The 22275-nt window shown below is 38.8% G+C and overlaps 1 protein-coding gene across 1 annotated transcript; it reads left to right on the top strand.

Annotated features, from left to right (window-relative positions):
- Nucleotides 1-373: 373 nt before the first annotated feature.
- On the top strand, nucleotides 374-21503 carry LOC139949892 (pre-mRNA-processing factor 6-like). The gene is made up of 23 exons (XM_071948458.1): nucleotides 374-475; nucleotides 1896-1955; nucleotides 3440-3524; nucleotides 4273-4391; nucleotides 5343-5421; nucleotides 6528-6622; nucleotides 7153-7348; nucleotides 7989-8148; nucleotides 9215-9342; nucleotides 10025-10151; nucleotides 10997-11115; nucleotides 11609-11771; nucleotides 12368-12476; nucleotides 13118-13187; nucleotides 14426-14547; nucleotides 14761-14854; nucleotides 15009-15173; nucleotides 16245-16346; nucleotides 17356-17430; nucleotides 17715-17848; nucleotides 18229-18435; nucleotides 19182-19308; nucleotides 19745-21503. The coding sequence occupies exons 1-23, from the start codon at nucleotides 384-386 to the stop codon at nucleotides 19895-19897; spliced, it is 2781 nt and encodes a 926-aa protein (XP_071804559.1). The 5' UTR covers nucleotides 374-383; the 3' UTR covers nucleotides 19898-21503.
- Nucleotides 21504-22275: the final 772 nt, after the last annotated feature.

The raw sequence follows: 22275 nt of genomic DNA, 5'->3' as shown, positions 1-22275 counted from the left end.
TACTCTATGGTTTGGATAGATCTCTACCGACGTATTGTTAATATTTCTTTAGCGAAACGGCGTAAAAAAGACGCCCGCCGTAAAGCAAAAAAAGCCTCGTCCTTACATTGCACTAAAGACTAGTACACTAGTGTCAGAAAGGTATCTCTCTGAAACACCTTTTTGCCACGTTAAAGTCTATCATAATTACTCCCTAATAAATATTAGTCAGAGGGACATATTTAAACACGTGTTTGTTACCAATGGACATTTAATTATCAGACACAGATAGTCAGGAAAAACAAAATAAAAAGTTTTAATAATAGTATATCAATCCAACAGGTGGCGCCCTTTTACGTTAATGTTCTTAAAGGTGTTCTTGAGGGCGCTATATTCAACCAAACATGGCGACTCCCGGTGGTATGCTAAACAAGAAAAAGAAGGATTTCATCGGCATATCTGCTCCACTTGGTTATGTACCTGGCTTAGGAAGAGGGTAAATATTGATGTTAAAGATATGAACAGTAATAAATTAGTTTTTGAAGATTGAAACTCATTCAGAATATTGTTAATAAAGTTGTGTTAAAAAACGGGCCCAATGCAACTGCAATTGCATGCAATTGAATAGGACAACACGAATCAGACAATGTGTACTACTGTACTCCCAGTCCTAGACCTTGATTGAACTATTTCGGTTGAGACTTTTATTCCCTCAATTTTTTTATCAAACTTTGACTTTTAAGTATGCCCTATTATTTCTAATAAAGATATGTAATTAGTAAGGCCTACCTTTTACTTTGAACTGTCAGAGTGAAACTGAAGTGAAGTAAAAAAAAAAAAAAAAAAAAAAAAAACAGAACATTGTTTTTCTGATTAAAAATTAGTCCATGAAAAGTCTTTTTCTGCACTCTCTTAAAGCTTGATTTTTGTTGAACACCGCTGAAAAGATGAATGATGAAAAAGTTTGTGATGAAATATTGTTTAATTGAAAGTCAATTATTAATTAACGGAACGTTACAGAATTGGTAAGAAAATAAATCGTGAAGATCACAGGTTTACATAAAACTTACGTGGTCTAATGTCAATGATGATGATAGTAAAAAACATCCCTTGAAATATTTCTGTTTGAAATATCATATTTGATGCGAAATAAATATTCTTTTTTGCTGTTTGGAGTTTATCGTTCAGGGAGCATTTTATTCTTTTTTGATTTTGCATCGATGCAATGCAAAATCTGTAATTGGTTTTCAAGTGACCCAGATGGCCGATCTATCTCAAACTTCTACAGATTTGTCAGTGTATGTATATGGTGGATTGCATAAAGTGCTTACACTGTCACTGTGATCAACTGTTTTTTCAGCAAACCAATTATGTAACGTTCCTTTAATTTATAGGAAACATAAAAAGCAATGGGAAGAAGTCAGTTCTATATTTCTTGAAAATATTGCCAGCATACTCATGTGACAAATTTTCCTTTTAATTTCGGGGTATGCCTATAATTTAGGAACTAACTAACTGTGAAGCGAAGTAGAAATTTTCCTGATTTACCCCCAAAACACCTTAAAAATAAGCCAATTGCAAAGGGCTTTTACTGGAAAACCACTTTACTTGGCTTAATCTGATATTAATTATATTACGAACATTTGTGTTCATCCATTGTCAAAATCTTGAAAATGCAAAAAAAGAAGAAAAGAAAGTAAAAATTGTTAATTTAGAATTGACCTGACATGTGTCTAATTATGAGGTTCAACCATGAAATACCAACTGGTATCAAACATTGTAGCAAGTGAACAAGAAAAAGAGAACAGCAGGGTCACCAATAATAATGCCAACACTAACAGAGTAAAAGATTTAATATTGCAACCCAAACCATAAAAGTATTTTAGTTATTAGTGTTGTCTGGATTCTACTTTCAGAGCTACTGGATTCACAACTCGATCTGATATTGGACCGGCAAGAGAAGCAAATGACATCAGGTAAGTGGTTGCATGGATAGGTTTGAGGTTAACATTAGATCGCTAGACCAAAAACTGTTCCATGGGTGGGTACACATGTGTAGTTCAGGGCCCAGTTTCATAGAGCTGCTTAAGCAACAAAATAAACTAAGCATCAAACAATGTTGCTAACTGGAAAGAGGTTACCAGCCTATATACCATGTTTTGTGCACAGTTTGTGACCGGTTCCCTGCATATTTTTGTTAAGCAGAATTTTTTTAAGCAACCGTTTCTGCTTTTAAAGCAGCTCTACGAAATTGAGCCTTGAAGTTATCACTGGATCTAAGGTAGGAGGCACGTGACAATTTAGCATTGGGCCAGTAGAACTAATGACCGTACAAATCTAGCGTCTTGTGTTTTTGAATAATTACTCCTCACTGCATTCTTGATCCTTGATTCTTGAAGTAATTACCTATCAGAATCTTTTTTTGTCCTATAACAGCTCAAAATGTGAAACATTTAAAAAAGGTTTTTATTGTTTAGATTTTGATTCTCTTGTTGGCGCCTCATGTTATGCTGACCCGACATTTTGACAAAAAATGCCCTTATGTTATTTTCAGTGCCCCATAACCCAATGCACCTATATGATCCCTTGAAATAAACAAGTTGAGTTGAAAGAACTTGCAGCGCTTAAAGGCAGTGGACACTATTGGTAATTACTCAAAATAATTATTGCCATAAAACCTTTCTTGGTGACAAGTAATGGGGAGAGGTAAAACGTTGTGAGAAACGGCGCCCTCTGAAGTGCCATAGTTTTCATGAAAGAAGTAATTCTCCATGAATTTGATTTTGAGACCTCAGATTTAGCACTTGAGGTCTCAAAGTCAACCATCTACATTGTAAACGCACACAACTTCGTGTGACAAGGGTTATTTTTCTTTCATTATTATCTCGCAACTTCAAAGACCGATTGAGCTCAAATTTTCACAGGTTTGTTATTTTATGCATATGTTGAAATACACCAACTGTGAAGGCTAGTCTTTGACAACTGCCAATAGTGTCTACTGCCTTTAAAATAAATTTCAGTGCAAAGTGGGTTGGATCTTGTTGACACATAGGTCTAAGGTACAGTTTTACAAATTTCTTACGTTTTTGGACCCTGCGTTTTTGTAATCTGTTTATATTATTATGAATATTGTAGTTATAAAAATGGAAAAAGAATACTTATCTTCCAGTACCCGCAAATCCACCAATGAAATGCTTGAACTGGAGGGTAGTATTAAAACCTATAACCTACTCCCAGTTTCTATATTGCACTGTGCTTATTGTGAGTGTCAAGGCGTCACGCTCTGATTACGGACAGTGCAAAAAATACATTCTAAACTTAGTGCATGCATGCACTTCGTCGCGAAATAACGCTCTTAAATTTTAAACTTTGCGCGTTGCACGTGAGACTGGAAGATAAATGTGATAACTTATAATATGTAAACCTTTTTAAACTGTTTTTTATAATTTTAAATAAATAGTGATGACAGACATCCAGCTCCGAAGAAGAAGAAGAAAGATGATGAAGATGAGGAGGAAGATTTAAATGACAACAACTACGATGAGGTAAACTTGCAACCGTCTTTTCTTTTTAATTCAACAAATCATTTTGATTACACATCAAACACCACAATTTGCGCCATTACAGAACAAAGAGGGAACAAAAAGAAAAGCCAAATTTTAGATGTGGGAGAAAAACCCAAAGGGGGAATACTTGATAACACCAGACTTTCCTTTGAAGTCTTTCATACATCGTTTGTTTTAGTGATAAAATTTATCATAGGCACACATCAATTGTTTACTCATGTTTGCAGTTACCACCCCAACCTTAAAAAGAAAAACAGAAACAAATAAAACACTTCCATTAGTGCCCTCAAGAGTGTTCTTTCCTATTCGAAAAAACTCAGTAACCATGCAAAGTTTTATTTTTCATTTTACAATTCCTTTCATAACGGGATATAAACCAAGTTAACTCTTTCGGTGCGTGAAAGAGTTAACTTGTAAGTTTTTGAACAAATTTTTGGGGTTTGATCCCACAATCCGTGCAGGTGTAGCTGGCTGTCAAATACAAGATTCCGAATGGCATGCTTGGTGGTCTTGTAGTAGAGGTATGCTCTTTACTTGGAGGAGGTGGAATTCCACCTGAATATTCTATGTTGCTGGTGTTTTTTTTTCTGCTGGCGTAATTTTCTCTTGGTAAAGCACTGAGTATACAATGTACAGTGCTGAGCAAAAAGTGGTGTATGTGTACAACCAAAGTTATTTATTCATTAATGAGTGACCGTTGACCTTTACTTTGCATGATGACCTTTAGTTTGCTGGCTACGGTGGAAGTCTATTCAACACTGGACCCTATGAGAAAGATGATGAAGAGGCAGACGCTATATATGAAGCCATTGATAAACGGATGGATGAAAAACGCAAGGAAAGAAGGTAAATTTTTAAGTCATTGTTGGGTAATCCCTTTCTGTAATCACCTTTCCGTAATCACCTTTCACCTACATTAGTTTTACATGAAGAATCAAGTCAAATCCTTTGGACATACAAAACAGCATACATGTACTGTACATAAGACACAGTGCACATTGCATGCAGCCGAGCGAAAGTAAGCTTTCCAAATGTGTTTTGATTGGTCCGAGGTGATGTTTGTTAGCTGCACCCACATCGCCTCAGCCCAGTCAGAACGCATATGTAAAGCTTATGTCACTGCAAATCATTGTATCCAAGTAATTCAGTGGTTCTATACAACCAATACCTGTCTTCAATCAATCAATCAATCACAGGAAATTTATGTAGCGCCAAAATCAACCAAAATAGTTCAAAGGCGCTCAAGACATATGAATATTATATCTTATAGGGTAACCAACACTTGTAGTTAGATGGGAAAAACTGTTCTTGAATTTTTCGACAATTATGCAAATTGGATTAAATTAATTTTGATGCATTTGTTGGAAAAGATAACATTTGAGAAGTTTCTTTTGAGAGGTGTCTTTATCATTATGATGAAGACAAAGGACCATTCTAATGTGACCCTTATGAACCGATCCGGCCTGTCAATCAAACTGTGCGCGTTCAGAATCGTGCAGAATGTCATTGGGAGTGCTCAGACACGTGTCTTGCTCATGTGCGCGGTGGGTGGAGCTTAGTGGAAAGCCGGAACGGTCCGTTCTGATCGTCCAGTGTGACACAAGTACACAAAATTCCTGTCCCCTGTCATGTATCCGAGAACAAATTGACGTGTTTACGCGACATTTAGAGTAAGTTGGTCGAAATGTGAAACAGCAGACTTGTAGGTGCCAATTTGTTTCTCTTTAATTATTGTTCATTTAATTATTCCTTATCTAGTATGGCTACTAACTACTATTTACATTTTGTGTTTTTCAGAGAAAAGCGATTTCGTGAGGAGATTGAGCGATACAGACAGGAAAGACCCAAGATTCAACAGCAGTTTTCAGATCTTAAGGTAAGGTCCTGATCGTGTGACCATGCGCACATGACCTCATCAGGCCTGGAAATGCACGGAGGGCAACAAGGCTATGGCTTCCGCTGCCCTGGGGTCGATTTCACAAAATTTATCCTACATGTAACTTTAAACTAGTTGTAGACATGTAACTTTGGACTAGTCCTAGGCAATGCTATGAGGTTATTATTATTATTATTATTATTATTTATTTGACCTCAACAAATACAAGTACATCAAAAAGCACACCAAAAGTTAAACGAAAAGCAACAAACCAATCAAAATAATAACGAATACAATAAATATACAAGCAAAAAGCACACAATAAATATAAGGTAGGACTAGTTTTAAGTTAAGACCAGGTACTGGTCCTAACTTCAGATAAGACTAGACTTATCTCTTTGTGAAATCGGCACCGGGGCCCAATTTCATGGCTCTGCCTACCCTAAGCACAGAAACGGTGCTTACAGAAGCAGGGAATTCTGTGCTTACTGCAATTGTATTTCACGGGTAAGTGGCAAGTTTTGGCTTCTGCGTGTGCGTACTCATTGTTACTAGGCATTCTACGCTTACAAGGCTAGCGCAGAAATTTGGAGCTTGCACGTCATTGCGGAATCGTGATCATAAGTGCAGAATTTGGCGGTAAGCAGAGCCATGAAATTGGGCCCTGGTCTTGGACTTTGTGCCTCTTCAAAACTTTCCCCTTTAAGTTCTTCTTAATAGAAGTGCCATATAAAAAATGAAAATGGCCTTGCCCTTTCCATGAAATACCAGGCCTGCGTCATTGACCAGTACAGTCTACTTTGTCATTGTCATTTTTCTCCAGGAGTTTGTTCATCTGTTTGTCTGTCTATTTGTTTCATCTTTGCATTGTCCTAGGCATGTATCTTTAGTTTATGTTCATGTAAAGGCAAGCTGCTACAAGCCACCTGGCTTATTTTGGGCCTTGCCTCCAGGTGCTTTCCCGCTAGTTTCTTCTTACTCTGTCTTTTAGATATACACATTACAATGTAGTTCTGTAATGGGTGGAAATGTGTTACTGGAAATAAATGTGAATTTAATTGAATTGAATATTATTTCAAAATTTTAAAATGTTGTTAATTTTCCAGCGTGAACTGTCCGATGTAAGTGAAGATGAATGGCTGAATATCCCAGAAGTTGGTGATGCTCGGAATAAACACCAGCGGAATGCCAAGGCAGACAAGTATGCATTCACATCAGTGTAGATTTGTTACAATGTTGTCTGATCAAGCTAAATGAGTCGTTTGTCGGAAATACCAGTATGGAGAAACAAGCCAAAAACATGCTCTACCCCTGCTTTGGACCCGGTAGAAAACACCATGTATGCAATTGATGCATGTGTTTTTAAAGGGACACGTTGCCTTGCATCGGTCGGGTTTTTCCATAAAAAGTGTTTGAAACCATTTGGTGTGAAATCCATATGGCTAGAAAGATGTTTTGAAAGAAGAATATAATGATTCACACAAACATGCTTGAAATTGCTTGCTTTTCCTGATATGTTGTGAACTAATACAGTCAGCCATTTTGTGGAGTCAAGTTTTTGACTCCATAAAATGGCCGACTGTGTTAGTTCTCAAAGTTAAAGGAAAACCATGCAATTTCAAGACATGTCGACGTGTCCCTTTAACACAATGACTTACCAACAAGATAGTGCACTTTGTGAATCATATTTGGTTGTACTTATTTGTTTCCTCTTGAATATTCCTTTAATAGAATCACCCCAATGCCTGACAACTTTCTGTCGAAACACGCCATGAGCACTGAATCCATGACAACCCTTGACCCTCGCCAGCAAGCCCTTGGAGGTATGGCGACCCCGTATCCAGGAGGCATGACCTCATCTGGAGATTATGACCTGAGGAAGATAGGAGAAGCACGAAACACCCTAATGGACGTCAAACTGAACCAGGTAATCCGTTGGATCATTTTGTATAAAGTTTTTTAAAAACATTACACACATTTGGTAATTGTCTGACCAGTATTCTCACTTGGTGTATCCCAAAAAAATGCTTAAAATAAAAATATATCTGCGAAAATTTTGACTCATTTGGTCATCGAAGTCGCAAGAAAATAATGAAAGGAAAAACACTGTGATCGCATTACTTTGTGTGTTTTCAGATGCATAATAAAAGGCTTCAGCAGAAATCTTTTATTATTTTAGTGAAAAATTACCTCTTTCTAAAAAACTATGTTTCTTCGGAGGGAGCCGTTTCTCACAATGTTCTATCCTATCAGTAGCTCTCCAATGTTCGTTACCAAGTAAGTTTTTTTGCTATTGTTTTGAGTAGTTACCAATAGTGTCCAGTGCCATTATTATAATTTTGTTTTATCTATACACCGATGTGTATTAAGCACTGTATAGTCAGTGCTTTCTCGAGTTCTGGCAAATTACTTGGGTCGGATTCGAACCCATGACCTTTGCATTGCTAGAGCAAAATCCATACAAAATTAAGATAACCCATCAACATGTAATTACACCCCAGATTGCAGTGTAAGGCTATTAAAACCAAAGATACAAGTTAATATTGGGCTCCATTTTTACTATCTAGGTGTCTGACTCTGTCAGTGGACAGACAGTGGTTGACCCCAAGGGTTACCTGACTGATCTACAGAGCATGCTTCCATCCTACGCTGGGGACGTTGCCGATGTGAAGAAGGCTAGACTGCTTCTCAAGTCGGTCAGAGAGACCAACCCTAACCATCCTCCTGGTGAGTTGATAAAAGTTTAGACTGCAAAGTTTTGAATTTCTTGACGACAAACACACTGGCCGCAGGCCTGCATTACTTTTGCACCCTCGGCCCAATTTCATAGAACTGGAGGTGCCGTAGCATTTCCATTTCATAGAACTGCTAAACGTAAGCACTCGCAAAAGCATGCTAGCCTTACGGTGATTACTGCACGAAAATGAATGACCTACATGTAACAATACAAATTCATGGTGAACGCGCAAAATGGCTACCTAAATTTCTTGATAACCTGTGAAATACATTTACACCTTAGCAATTTTTTTCTGCCACAGTAAGCACAAAACTTTGCTTACCATTGAGCAGCGCTGTGAAATTTGCCTCTGCTATGTTGGGTGGTCGGGTTGTGGAAGTGGTATCTTTTTTTCGCCTTCTACCTCTAGGACCCTGCTTGGAATTACTCAGGCATGTCAGGGGGCACTGCATGGATTGGGTGTTTAGTCCCTTCTTGACTGCAAGTCCTTACTTGGAATAATTCTTGGGGGTACAGCACTTTGTCTTAGCAACAAACCCTGCGCCTTAAAGGCAGTGGACACTATTGGTAATTACTCAAAATAATTGTTAGCATAAAACCTTTCTTTGTGACGAGTAATGGGGAGAGGCTGATGGTATAAAACATTGTGAGAAACGGCTCCCTCTGAAGTGCCATAGTTTTTGAGAAAGAAGTAATTTTCCACGAATTTGATTTCAAGACCTCAGATTTAGAGACCTCAGATTTAGAATTTGAGGTCTCGAAATCAACCATCTAAACGCACACAACTTCGTGTGACAAGGGTGTTTTTTCCTTTCATTGTTATGTCGCAACTTCGATGACCGATTGAGCTCAAATTTTCACAGGTTTGTTATTTTATGCATATGTTGAGATACACCAACTGTGAAGGTTAGTCTTTGACAATTACCAATAGTGTCCACTGCTTTTAATGGGTTTTCTCCCAATCTCGAGCCCTGCACTAGGGATTGACACATAAGAAGTGATTGCTGATCTGAGTTACATTGGTGATTTTTAACTGGCTACTTGTTTTCTACGTAGCTTGGATTGCCTCTGCCCGTCTTGAGGAAGTCACAGGGAAACTTCAGGCTGCTAGAAACATCATCATGAGAGGTTCTGAAGTGTGTCCACGTAGTGAAGATGTGTGGCTTGAGGCTGCTAGATTACAGGTAGGTTGTTTATACTGCAGCCAATACTCTGGCTGTGTTTGGGTTAGCAGCTTTAGCGCCAAGCAATCATCCATTGAAGCATAGGTGGCTGAAACTAGACCCTTTACCAAAGCCACAGTCAGCAACGGCCTGTCATAATGATCTGGGGCAAATTTTATGTAACTGCTTAAGCATCAAAAGTAGCTCAGCACAAAAAAATTATGCTTATCAGAATAAGGTTACCAGACAAAATATCACGTCACATGTACATGTACATGTACAATCTCTTGCTTTTTTTCTGCTTGTTTTTGGTTTGGGGTTTGGACAAAGAAAGATGTGAAAGAGCGGGATTTCAACCAACGAACTCCAGTAAACTTGCTGGCGCCCTAGCAACTGAGCTATCTGGCCCTGTGATACCGGGCTCTTTGTTTGGGGTGCCAGTCAATTGTTTTCTTTCAATTAACCCATACTCTCTGAGTGCCTATTCTCCTTCCTTTAAAGTGCCCTTTACTAAGGAAAAGGTGATTTAAGGTAGAATTGTTTTCCCAGTGTCCCAAACCTTTTGAACATTCTGTATAATACTTAGAATTATGTGTTTATAGTGTGCACATATCTGTCATTAAAGACAACCAAGGCTGACAAAGAGAAAATGAATGGTAACATGTAGGCTTTTATTGGATTTGATTTTTTGTCTTACTTCCAGCCTGGTGACACTGCAAAGGCTGTTATTGCCCAGGCTGTCCGCCATCTTCCCAACTCAGTCAAGATCTGGATCAGGGCAGCAGACCTTGAGCTGGAGACTAGAGCAAGAAGAAAGGTCTTTAGAAAAGGTAAGGCGATTATAAAAGTAAAGCGTTTCATGGAATAATATTTCAAGAGAAGTCTTTCACCATTACCTTCTGTAAACCCTGTAAGTTATTTGTAAATCTGTACCAAAAGTGTCCAATGGCTTTAATACTGTAAAACCCATTGCAAATACCAGGGCCCAATTTCATGGCTCTGCTTACCTTATAGGAAGAATCGGCACTTACGGAAGCAGGGAATTCTGTGCTTACAGCAAGCGTATTTCATGAATTTTGCCTTGTGCGCGTGCGTACTCCACGTTACTAGGCATTTTACGCTTACACAGCTAGCACAGAAATTCGGTGCTTGCACGTAAGCAGAGAATAGTGATCGTAAGCGCAGAATTCGGCTGGCAAGCAGAGCCATGAACTTGGGCCCTAGTCTCTTGATGTTGGTGTTCGTTAAAGGCAGTGGACACTATGGGTAATTGTCAAAGACTAGCCTTCACAGTTGGTATATCTCAACATATGCATAAAATAACTAACCTGTGAAAATTTGAGCTCAATCGGTCATCGAAGTTGCGAGATAATAATGAAAGAAAAAAACGCCCTTGTCACACAAAGTTGTGTGCGTTTAGACGGTTGATTTCGAGACCTCAAGTTCTAAATCTGAGGTCTCGAAAATCAAATACGTGGAAATTACTTCTTTCTCGAAAACGATGGCACTTCAGAGGGAGCCGTTTCTCACAATGTTTTATACCATCAACCTCTCCCCATTGCTCATCACCAAGAAAAGTTTTATGCTAATAATTATTTTGAGTAATTACCAATTGTGTCCACTTCCTTTAACTATTGCTGTTTCTTTAAATAACTTGTTGTATTTCTTGTTGTAGCGTTGGAACACATTCCTAACTCTGTAAAGTTGTGGAAGTCAGCGATCGAGCTGGAGGGACCAGAGGATGCTAGAATCCTACTCAGTCGAGCTGTAGAGTGTTGTCCGACAAGTGTAGAGGTATGTTTGATTTTCCTTTTCTTTTTTGATTTGTTTTCTTTTCAACTTTACTAAGGGAATAAAAGAGTGGTGATGAGTCCTTAAACCATGTAAACAGTCGTTTAAAACTGGCAGGGCTGTGGTTGTGCGATGGGCCAGAGTCGACGTGTCACTACTCTTTTATTCCCATTCAGAAATGCCTGTTTGTTAAAAAGCAATTATTTATAAATAAAAAAAATTCAATACGTGAAAATCTGTTTCTTAGGAATTTTCAGAAGTTTGAACATTTTCCAAAAACTTAATAAATATTCTGTTTGGTGCATGTTTGGTTGTGTATTCGTGCATATGAAAAAAAAATTACTCCACTCATTTCTTGGTTGGCAATTGAATGTGCTAAGCAGAATTCATCCCAAACAGCATGAAATTGGGCCCTGACAACAAGGCCTACTAGGGTTTTTAAACTTTTTTTAAGTTCTTGCTTTCATAACAGCAAAAGTTTTTTTTGTCATTGTAGCTTTGGTTGGCCCTCTCAAAACTGGAGAACTATGAAAATGCTCGGAAGGTTCTCAACAGAGCTAGAGAAAACATTCCTACCGATCGTAAGATTTGGATTTCAGCCGCTAAGCTGGAAGAGGCAGAGCGAAACCATCTGAATGTAGATAAAATCATCGACAGAGGTACACCCATATTCTGTCTGACTGAAGTCAAGATTTTTTTATTATAATTGTTATTGTCATTAATGTTTATTTTACAAACAAAAAGAATGTTATTGGCCCAATGTGCCCACTGCCTAGGGGTGGATTTCACAAAAAGTTAAGGCTAGTTTTTTCTCGAGTTAGGATGAGCTACTTGTCTTATGCTTTAAATAACTCCTAGGTTAGTCCTAAGTTAGGACTATCTTGGTGAAATCGACCCATGGGCACTGATGTAAAGCTCATTGATCTATCTATCTATTTATTTGGTGTAGTACATTCCTCTTGTAGTAGAGTATAGTCGTACTGTAAGGTGCAAAGTGGGAGATCAGGAACACGACATCCTCTATTTACAAGTGGAAAAAAGTGCAAGTAAAAAACGCCACCCATCTGTCCTAACGTAGGGTCAGTGGACTCGGCCTGCTCCTAAACTGCTCCATGGTGTGGGCGGTTATTGTAAAATGTGCTGTATAAAAACTACATTAGTTATTATTACGTGCAAGTGTGCGTAACGGGTCTTGATAGTTTCAAATGGCTATTTATTAGGTTGGTTATGGATGAGATTTTGTTGTTTGTTTTAGCTTTGACATCGTTACGGTCCAATATGGTGGAGATCAACAGAGAGCAATGGATCAAAGATGCAGAGGAGTGTGAGAAAGCTGGTAGTATTGCAACATGCCAGTCCATTATGTGAGTACCACTCATTGATGATCACAAACCCTTTTTAGTTACACCCATTACAGTCTGGAAGATGGAGGCATGGCTATCATCCACTAGGGGCCTGGCTGGTAGAGCAGAATGTACTACCTTCCCAACTGTTCACAAAGCAATCATGATTATGTGCCTTGCTCAAGGATGTCTCGACTGGGATTCGAACCCACACTCTGCTGCTTTACTACTTCATTAATGTTCAATAATCGTGATGCAAGGATTCTTTCCTTAAAGGCAGTGGACACTATTGGTAATTACTCAAATTAATTATTAGCATAAAACCTTACTTGGTAATGAGTAATGGGGAGAGGTTGATGGTATAAAACATTGTGAGAAACGGCTCCCTCTGAAGTAATTTTCCATGAATTTGATTTCGAGACCTCAAGTTTAGAATTTGAGGTCTCGAAATCAAGCATCTGAAAGCACACAACTTCTTGTGACAAGGGTGTTTTTTCTTTCATTATTATCTCGCAAGTTCAATGACCGATTGAGCTCAAATGTTCACAGGTTTGTTATTTTATGCATATGTTGAGACACACCAACTGTGAAGGCTAGTCTTTGACAATTACCAATAGTGTCCACTGCCTTTATAGATATTGTTTTTTATTCTGATGTTGCAGACGCGCAGTAATCGGTGTTGGTCTTGAGGATGAGGATCGTGAGACAACCTGGATGGATGATGCAGATAGTGTGAGTATAAACACCCTGCCAGTCGTTATCATTAGCAGGCACTGATTCCAATGCCCGTCCCCTGTTCACTGCCGTCGTGCCTTTGAAATGCTCCGGTAGAAATTAACAATTTCCTCATGGGCACTTCACCAAGCAGAAAATGCCTTGGTGCCCCTGCCTTCTTAAAAACGAAATATACAGGCCTGCATTGGTAGTTTCATTTACAATGTATAGACCCCTTGCACAATAAAAATAACAATAATAATAAAAATAATAAAAATAACAATAATAATAATAATAATAATAATATGACTTGTAATGCACACGTATCCACCCTGCTGGGTGTTCACAATAAGCCTTGTTGAGGTATGGCGGACACAATGCTACAACACTGTAAATTTGTGGTAAATTTGTGTATATTGACCATAGAAATAGAACGTATGTTTTATTATTATTCAGTGAAGTGCGCTTTTTAGGCGATGCGGCGTTTACTCGTAAACCTAATGACCACCAACATGGTGAGCGTGGCATCAGTCGCGGCGTGTGGCACGCGCGTATCACGTCTGCAATACCTCAAAAAGGCTTTGTGAAGCCCACTCAAACGTGCCTAACAATGACTGGCATTTTGGGAGGCAAATTATTCACACACATATACGAGAGATTTGACTCCCTAAAGGATGGAAATGGTGGACACACATTTTCTTGTGGGTACTTGCGGAAGTTCACACACAAAAGCATTTCAGTCCAGATGCAAAGAAAGTTCTTCCAGTACAGCATACTTATTGTAACTATTTTTTGCACAGTCTGGCTCTGTTTTTTTTTATTGGTGTAAAGGGGATGCAGCTAGACCCTGAAAAGGCCCAGTATGCAGTTAGCTTCAGTCCGAGCGATCAACATGGTTTCGGGTGGCATGGTTGGTTGTGCCTAAAGCGCTTGCCCCTCACCAAGGTGACCCTGGTTCGATACCCGGAAAGGGCCATATGTGAGGTTGATGTGGCTGGAAGCCAAAGGCGCCCTTGCATGCCTGCTTCTTGAACACGTTGTAGTCGCGTTTTTCACAGTTCAGCTCTCAGCTGCAAGTCAGGATGATTAGCCTCCCCAAATTATTATATTATAACAGGAAAATTTCTTTCTGCGTTTTTTTTTTTCTGCTGAAGAGTTGCATGCCTGATTTTGAAGGGTGTCTTTTGTGAAGGATCGGGCCTGCAGAACATAACATTTTGTCTTTGTTTGAGAGTTTTCTTAATCTTTCCTTGCAGTGTGCGTCCCACCAAGCCATAGAGTGTGCCCGCGCTATTTACGCCCATGCCCTGACTGGGTTCCCAAGTCGCAAAAAGATCTGGCTGGAAGCTGCTTATTTTGAGAAGAACCATGGATCAAGGTAAGACAGAAACCACACTCCTCTCTTGTTTTAGTTTGGTCACCAAAACTTTGAAACTATACATGCTTTTCAGTGAGTCAGTGTGTTTGCATTCGGTCACACATACGCGTCAGGTGAACACACAAAGTGTTGATGTATCCGTTCTCATAGACCTGTGAAATCTCTCAAATAATCTTGTCTGACATATTTTTTATTTTTGCTTTTATTTTTCAGAGAATCGTTAGAGTCTCTACTGCAGAAGGCTGTAGGACACTGTCCTAAGGCTGAAGTACTGTGGCTCATGGGTGCTAAATCTAAATGGCTTGCTGTAAGTATTTTCATGTTAAATCCCCATCACCTTTAAGAATACACGTGTCACAACATTGACTTTGACGCATTGCATAACAATTTTATCAATAATTTTTTTTGTTTTTTTGTTTCTTTGTCTGTAATTCTTGTTTTGCCTTCCCACTGTTCAACAGGGTGATGTACCAGCCGCCCGTAGTATCCTAGCCTTGGCCTTCCAGGCTAACCCAAACAGCGAAGAGATCTGGTTGGCTGCCGTCAAACTAGAGAGTGAGAACAACGAGGACGAGAGAGCGCGCAGACTGCTAGCAAGAGCAAGAAACAGCGCCCCCACAGCCAGGGTAAGTCCAATCAAGCCATTTTCATATTTTACACGTACAAGACCTTTGAAATAGAGAATCAAATTCATGTTCTGGTGGTTTTTAAGTAATTGGAGTGTGAACTTGAATCAGATGAGACCGATGCTGTCCTATTCTTGCTTCTTTTATAAACCCGAGTGTATAAATGGGAACCTGCCTCCAGGTACCTGGCAATTTCGGTAGTCTAGTTGGTTAGACACTGCTCTAGAATTATTTTAAGGGTCGTTGGATCGAATCCAACCTGAGTAATATGCCTGTGATAGTTTTTTTATTTAGCTTAGTGCACTACATATTTGGCAGACTGTGTACTCCCCAGGGAGCTGAGATGGTTTTAGAAATTAATTGTGGCCCTGTGACAAGTGGTAATAATAAGCATTGACTGCAGACTTGAATGCTTCATGAGAAGCCACTATTATCATTATCATTTAAGGATTGGGGTGTTTTTTGTAACACAAATCACAATGACCACAGATTTACATTAAACTAACATCGTTTGAAGATAATAATAATAGAAAGCATACCCTAAAATATTACTTGCTGAGGTTCTGTAGTTTTTGAGAAATGAGTATACAATATCATGAAAACACATTGTACATGCTAAAATAATTTGCGCCCCATGATCACTGAGAAAAAGTTATTTTCATGACAGTGTTTTACTAATTTTTTCAAAAACTTCAGCACCTCAGCAAGTAATATTTTATGGGAAACGTTCTACTATCATTCTCTTCCAACTGTGTAGTTTTAGTGTAAATCTGTGGACAATGTATTTTTTTGTCCTACGAAAAGTACATAGACCCTTTAGCCATTACATGGTACTACATGTATATACATGTACATGTACGTAAAGCATAGGTCACATATAATAACTTTTGATTTACATACTGTAAAATCGTAACTCCAAAATACCTTGCTGGAAAACTTAACGTTTTAAGTGGCTTGAGTGTCATTTAGTGCTGGATACATGTGAGCGCTATTATGAGAAGCCATAATTATTATAACATCTCTCATAAACCATGTCTTATGTGTGTGTGTGTTGTTTCTGATTTGGTTTAGGTATGGATGAAGTCAGTCAAACTGGAGTGGCAACTGGGCAGCATTGAGAAGGCTCGACAGTTACTGGATGAAGGAGTCAAACATTACCCAGACTTCTCTAAGGTATCTTTTTTGTTTATCTATTGACGTGTTCTTGGTCTGTTTTGTTTTTGTTTTTGTTTGTTCTTGTTTTGCCCTCCCTTTGTTAGGCGCTCTGCTATTTGTATAGCGCCTTACTAATGCTTTGTATTATTATTGTTATCTGTTAATGCTGTGTGATTAAAGGAAATGGACACTATTGGTAATTGTCAAAGACTAGCCTTCACAGCTGGTGTATCCCAACATATGCACAAAATAACAAACCTGTGACAATTTGAAGCAATTGGCCGTCGAAGTTAAGGGAGAATAATGGAACAAAAAACACCCTTGTCGCACAAGTTGTATGCATGCAGATGCTCGCGTTCGAGACCTCAGCTGCTGAGGTCTCGAAATAAATTCAAACATTTCACTGAGAAATAACTTCTCTTTCAAAAACTACGTTTATTCAGAGGGAGCCATTTCTCACAATGTTTTCTACGATTAACAGCTCTCCATTGCTTATAACCAAGCAAGTTTTTAAGCTAACAATTAATTTGAGTAATTATCATTCAATAGTATCAAGTGCCTTTGAAGGAGCGTTACAGAATTGTATTTCGCTAAACAAAACAGTTTCTGGCAGTGTAAGCACCTTATGGAATTCACCATAGGCCTATACATTAATTGACAAACTTGTAGAAAGTTGAAATTGATCGGCCATCCGGGAGAAAATAGTGAAAAACTGATCACACATTTGGCATGACAGCGACTTAGAAAAAGAAAACTTTTAAAAACATGGACAGCAAAAATACCACCGGCATATGTTGGTTGATAAGATTAACCAGGAATGGAATCGTACTTGTCTTGTATTGGTTTGTGGGACATTTTATAGAAGACTTATTTCTCATTGAGAGATAATCATTACATGGTGTTCCCACAAACTTTGCCATATCATATTCCCACCATGCAAAGGTTCAAATCCCACTTAGAAGAAAACTGGTCAGAATAAGAACTACATGTCATAAGAACTTGTTATTGTTATGATTATTATTATTAGTTATGGATGATGAGAGGTCAAATTGCTGAGCAGCTCGGGGAAAGAGAAGATGCAAGAAAGACATTCCAACAGGGTGTAAGTATACAACCTCATCCCCAGTGGTGATCGAACTCGCAGCGCTATATTTTTTCCAGTGTGTGCTGCCTGCTCATAGTTCCTTGTTACGGTTGCCATTGTAAGCCACATTTTAAATTGGTAGGCCACACATTTGGCTTGTGCAAGTTTAAAACTTATGTGTGATAATTTAAATCTTGGGCAAGCAAGTTTGTAGATACCTGCGTTGAGAAGAAATGTCAGTTTTAGACGTGGGAGGAAAAAAACTTACATTGATTGTATTGCTGAAATTTCTTCTCTTGCAGCTGAAGAAGTGTGCCCGGTCTGTTCCTCTGTGTCTCCTTGCAGCAAGACTAGAAGAGAAGATCGGGAACCTGACCAAGGCAAGAGCAATGCTGGAGAAAGCTCGACTCATGAATCCACAGTGTCCAGAATTATGGTTGGTTGAATCCCGCTCCTGCCACACCCACACATTTCATCTAACAACAAATTAACCTTCCTATCATTTTGGCTTGTAGAAGGAATGATTTAAATCATTTTTGTACTTTTGTAACTTTGCAGCCAGTTTGTATTTATATAATAGTTTCCTGCTTCTTTCTGAATCCTTCCCGTAATCACTAGCCCCTCTCTTTTTCTATAAATGGATATGTATTTGTTTGTACTTGTTTTATGCCTCTGAAGAAGGTCCGGTTTGGATCAAAAGCAACTATACATAAAATAACAAACCTGCAAGTCGTAATAAATAGAAAAGGAAATGGGTGTATGGCCTCTCCTCTTTGTGTAGACTGTTAACTGTTTTATTGTATTTTTTTTCTCCAGGCTTGAGGCTGTAAGGATCGAATCTCGGTCTGGAAACAAGAACGTTGCCCAAGCCACGATGGCCAGAGCAATGCAGGACTGTCCAGGATCAGGGATTCTATGGGCTGAGGCCATCTTCCTAGAGGCTCGACCACAAAGGAAGACTAAGAGTGTAGATGGACTGAAGAGATGCGAGCATGACCCACATGTACTGCTGGCAGTTTCCAAGTAAGCGCTCATGCTTTGCTTTATGTAATATGTAGGGGCAAGCTTCATGAAAGATTCTCCAAGTTTCGTCGCAAAAACTCAGAAACCATACATCCTTAATAATAATAATAATAATAATAATAATAATAATAATAATAGTAGCCAGTTTTTATAAAGCGCTTTTCACAGCCGGAGGGCGCCCCAAAGCGCTTTACATGATTACCCCTGGTCATTGGGCCTTAAATCACTCCTTAAACCATCTCAGCTCCCTGGTGGGGAGTCGGCTACAATCACAAGCACCATCTCTGTCCTCACAGGTACCATTTACCTCTGGGTGGAGAGAAGCAACTATGACTATAGTTAAGTGTCTTGCTCAGGGACACAAGTGTCACGGCCGGGATTCAAAGCCACACTCTGCTGAACAGAAGCACCAGAGCTCGAGTTCGGTGCTCTTATCCGCTCGGCCACAACCACGACACCCTACTTCCTTTTCACTAGTGGGTGTGTTTACATTGAGTTATTAACCTGAATGGATTAACAGCTAACCTACATGGGCTTTCAGCAGCCCTACTGGCTTGTGCATGTTCCAATGAAGTTCACTGTTTAGAAAAAGAAATTACATAGAGATAACAGGTGTGAGTTGCTGTAGCAGAAGGATGTATTGTTCTGGCCTTTTCTTTAATGGAGCTCTCCCGTATGCAAAACCCACACTCTTGTTATTGCTAGTGTTGCTTTCTAACATTCTTTGACTTGGACTTTCCTTGTAGGTTATTCTGGAGTGAGCGTAAGATCAGCAAGGCGAGGGAATGGTTCAATCGAACAGTCAAGATTGAACCGGATCTTGGGGATGCTTGGGCTAACTTCTTCAGATTTGAAATACAGCATGGAAATGAGGCAAGTCATATGCTGTTGCAAAATACATAATTCATTTTGACCCTTACACCGATGTGTAAGCACTGTATTCGTGGTGCTTCCTACAAGTTCTGTTAAAAAAAAGAACGCAGGGAAAGTACCGAGTATACAGTACTTTTATACACAGTGCTTAAAACACATTGGTGTAAGGGTAAAAACAAACTATTATGCATCTATTCAATCGCTGCGATACCCGCTGCTGACAAATATGTTTCAAACTGCCTCTAGCTACCAGTCTAGCTCGGTGGTCTAATGATAAGACACTACTCTACAATTGCAAGAATGGTGGGTTTGAATCCCACCCAAGTGAATTGCTTGTGGATTGTCACCGAATTACATTCTTCATCCCCGACATGTTAGAGAATGTTTGTATTGTATTTTGCAAAGTGTAAATAATGTTTTGTTTTTTGTGAAACAGGAACAGCAAGAGTCGGTTCGGAAACGCTGTGTGGAAGCAGAGCCCCGACATGGTGAATTATGGTGTAGTGTATCAAAGAACATCGCCAACTGGAGATGCAAGACCAATGAGATCCTCCCGATGGTGGCCACCCTCATCAGCACTGTCTTCTAGATTGTCACGATGTCACAGAGCGAGGGGGTAAGCACTTTGTGAATCACTCATTAACAGCGAGGGGGTGATTTCACAAGGCAGTAAAATTCATCGCAAGGCAAATTGTCAGTATAAGGATAGTGATATGTATTGTGACATCATACTTTACTTGGCAACTACACTATGATTGATTTGCAGTCAAGTGTAGAGGTTGATATTGTGTTTGAACAAAAACTTTGGAGTGCTACGGCAGCCTGGGACTGTGTATTTTCGCGGGAGCCGAGAAAGATGACATGAATGTTATTGGCCCAATGAATAGGGCACCTGTGTAAAATTTCCTAAATAAGGACCATGTCATTTAAAGCCCGGTTCATACTTCCTGCGAATGCGAATGCGATACGAATGTTGACGTCACAAATTTGCAACGAATTATTCTCAGCAGTTCAACTTTGCTCAACTCACTTGCGAATGTCGCTGCGAAAGGAGGGTTGTGACGTATGAACCGGGCTTAAGTCTGCTTACATGCAACCAATTCCAGAAGAAGAAAAGCCTTTTACTTTTGAATGTTCATATAATTTTCCTGGGGATCATAAGATGTTGTTTGTGCTACCAAAGTGGTCCCGTAGCAAGCACTGCATTTGGTTGCCTCCGAGTTGCTTGAAAAGGTTGTCTTGTGTGACAGGGCTTTTAGAACCAGTTATTATTATTATAAGAAATTCATGTAAAGAATGATGGACTGTATGTAAGGATACTGGACACCTTTAGTAATATTGTCCGAGACCAGTTTTCTCACTTGGTTTATTCCAACGTACATGTATGCATTTGGTAACAAATCTTTTGAATTGGTCATCAAAGTTGCATTTGAAAGAAACAACACCCTAGTTGCATTACTTTGTGTGCTTTCAGTTGCATAATAGAAGGCTTCAGCTGAAGTCTTCAATTATTTGAGTGAGAAATTACCTTTCTCAAAAACTACGTTACTTCAGAGGGAGCCATTCTTACATCGCTGTATACTATCAACAGGTTCTCCTTTGCCAGTTACCAGTAGTTTTTATGCTTACAATTATCTTGTGTGATTACCAATGGTGTCCAGTGCCTTCTTTAGTAAAGGGCACGTCTGTGAGAGATACTTAAACTTGTAGTGTAACACAAGGCTTGATTTTGGAGTTAAATTCCACAGTAAGCTTTTGTAGCTGAACATGTTAACTTAGCTAGAACTTTGTACTAAGTTTATCATGTTAAAACTGTTTTATTTGAACCTACACTAAAGGAATATTTATCTTAGTCTTATACTGTAGGTCAGTGCACTTTGATACTCGGCAGAATTGAACGATATTTACCGGACACCAAGATGAACATTTGAACATCAAAGAGGTACATGTTATATGATATTATTCAATTGGAAATTAGTATTATTATTACGTAGATTCTGAGTTTACTGACCCAAAGGTAAAGTCACTGACCATTGAACATTGTAGTTAAATTCAGGCCCTGGAATATTTGAAGGGGGTACCAAAGATGTATGACTACCCCATGCCGTACAGCTTATCAACCATTAACTTAATCAAGTGAACCTTATGTACACCAAAATAAAGGGTTTTCTTTCCTTCATTACCCAAAGAACTCAGCTCTGTTTTTCATTTCCATCCTCATTAAATTTGCTGCATTTTAGAGCAAATTTGTTGCATTTTACGAAAAAAATTGGATAAGTTCACAAGGCTTGTGCTTATTTTAGAGCAAATTTGTTGCGTTTTAGGACAAAATTTGATAAGCCTTGTGAACTTATCAAATTTTGCCCTAAAACGCAACAAATTTGCTCTAAAATAAGCACAAGGCTATAGCCTTGTGAACTTATCAAATTCTGTCCTAAAACGCAACAAATTTGCTCTAAAATAAGCACAAGGCTATAGCCTTGTGAACTTATCAAATTCTGTCCTAAAACGCAACAAATTTGCTCTAAAATAAGCACAAGGCTATAGCCTTGTGAACTTATCAAATTTTGTCCTAAAACGCAACAAATTTGCTCTTAAATAAGCACAAGGCTATAGCCTTGTGAATTTATCAAATTTTGCCCTAAAATGCAACAAATTTGCTCTAAAAAACTTATCCAATTTTGTCCTAAAACGCAACAAATTTGCTCTAAAATAAGCACAAGGCTATAGCCTTGTGAACTTATCAAATTTTGCCCTAAAAAGCAACAAATTTGCTCTAAAATAAGCACAAGGCTATAGCCTTGTGAACTTATCCAATTTGTCCCTAAAACACAACAAATTTGCTCTAAAATAAGCACAAGGCTATAGCCTTGTGAACTTATCCAATTTTGCCCTAAAACGCAACAAATTTGCTCTAAAATAAGCACAAGGCTATAGCCTTGTGAACTTATCCAATTTTGTCCTAAA

Source organism: Asterias amurensis, chromosome 17 (assembly GCF_032118995.1).
Source record: "Asterias amurensis chromosome 17, ASM3211899v1".
Lineage (NCBI taxonomy): Eukaryota > Metazoa > Echinodermata > Asteroidea > Forcipulatida > Asteriidae > Asterias > Asterias amurensis.
Note: the sequence above shows the minus strand (reverse complement) of the source record. Positions and strands in the feature narration are given on the sequence as shown.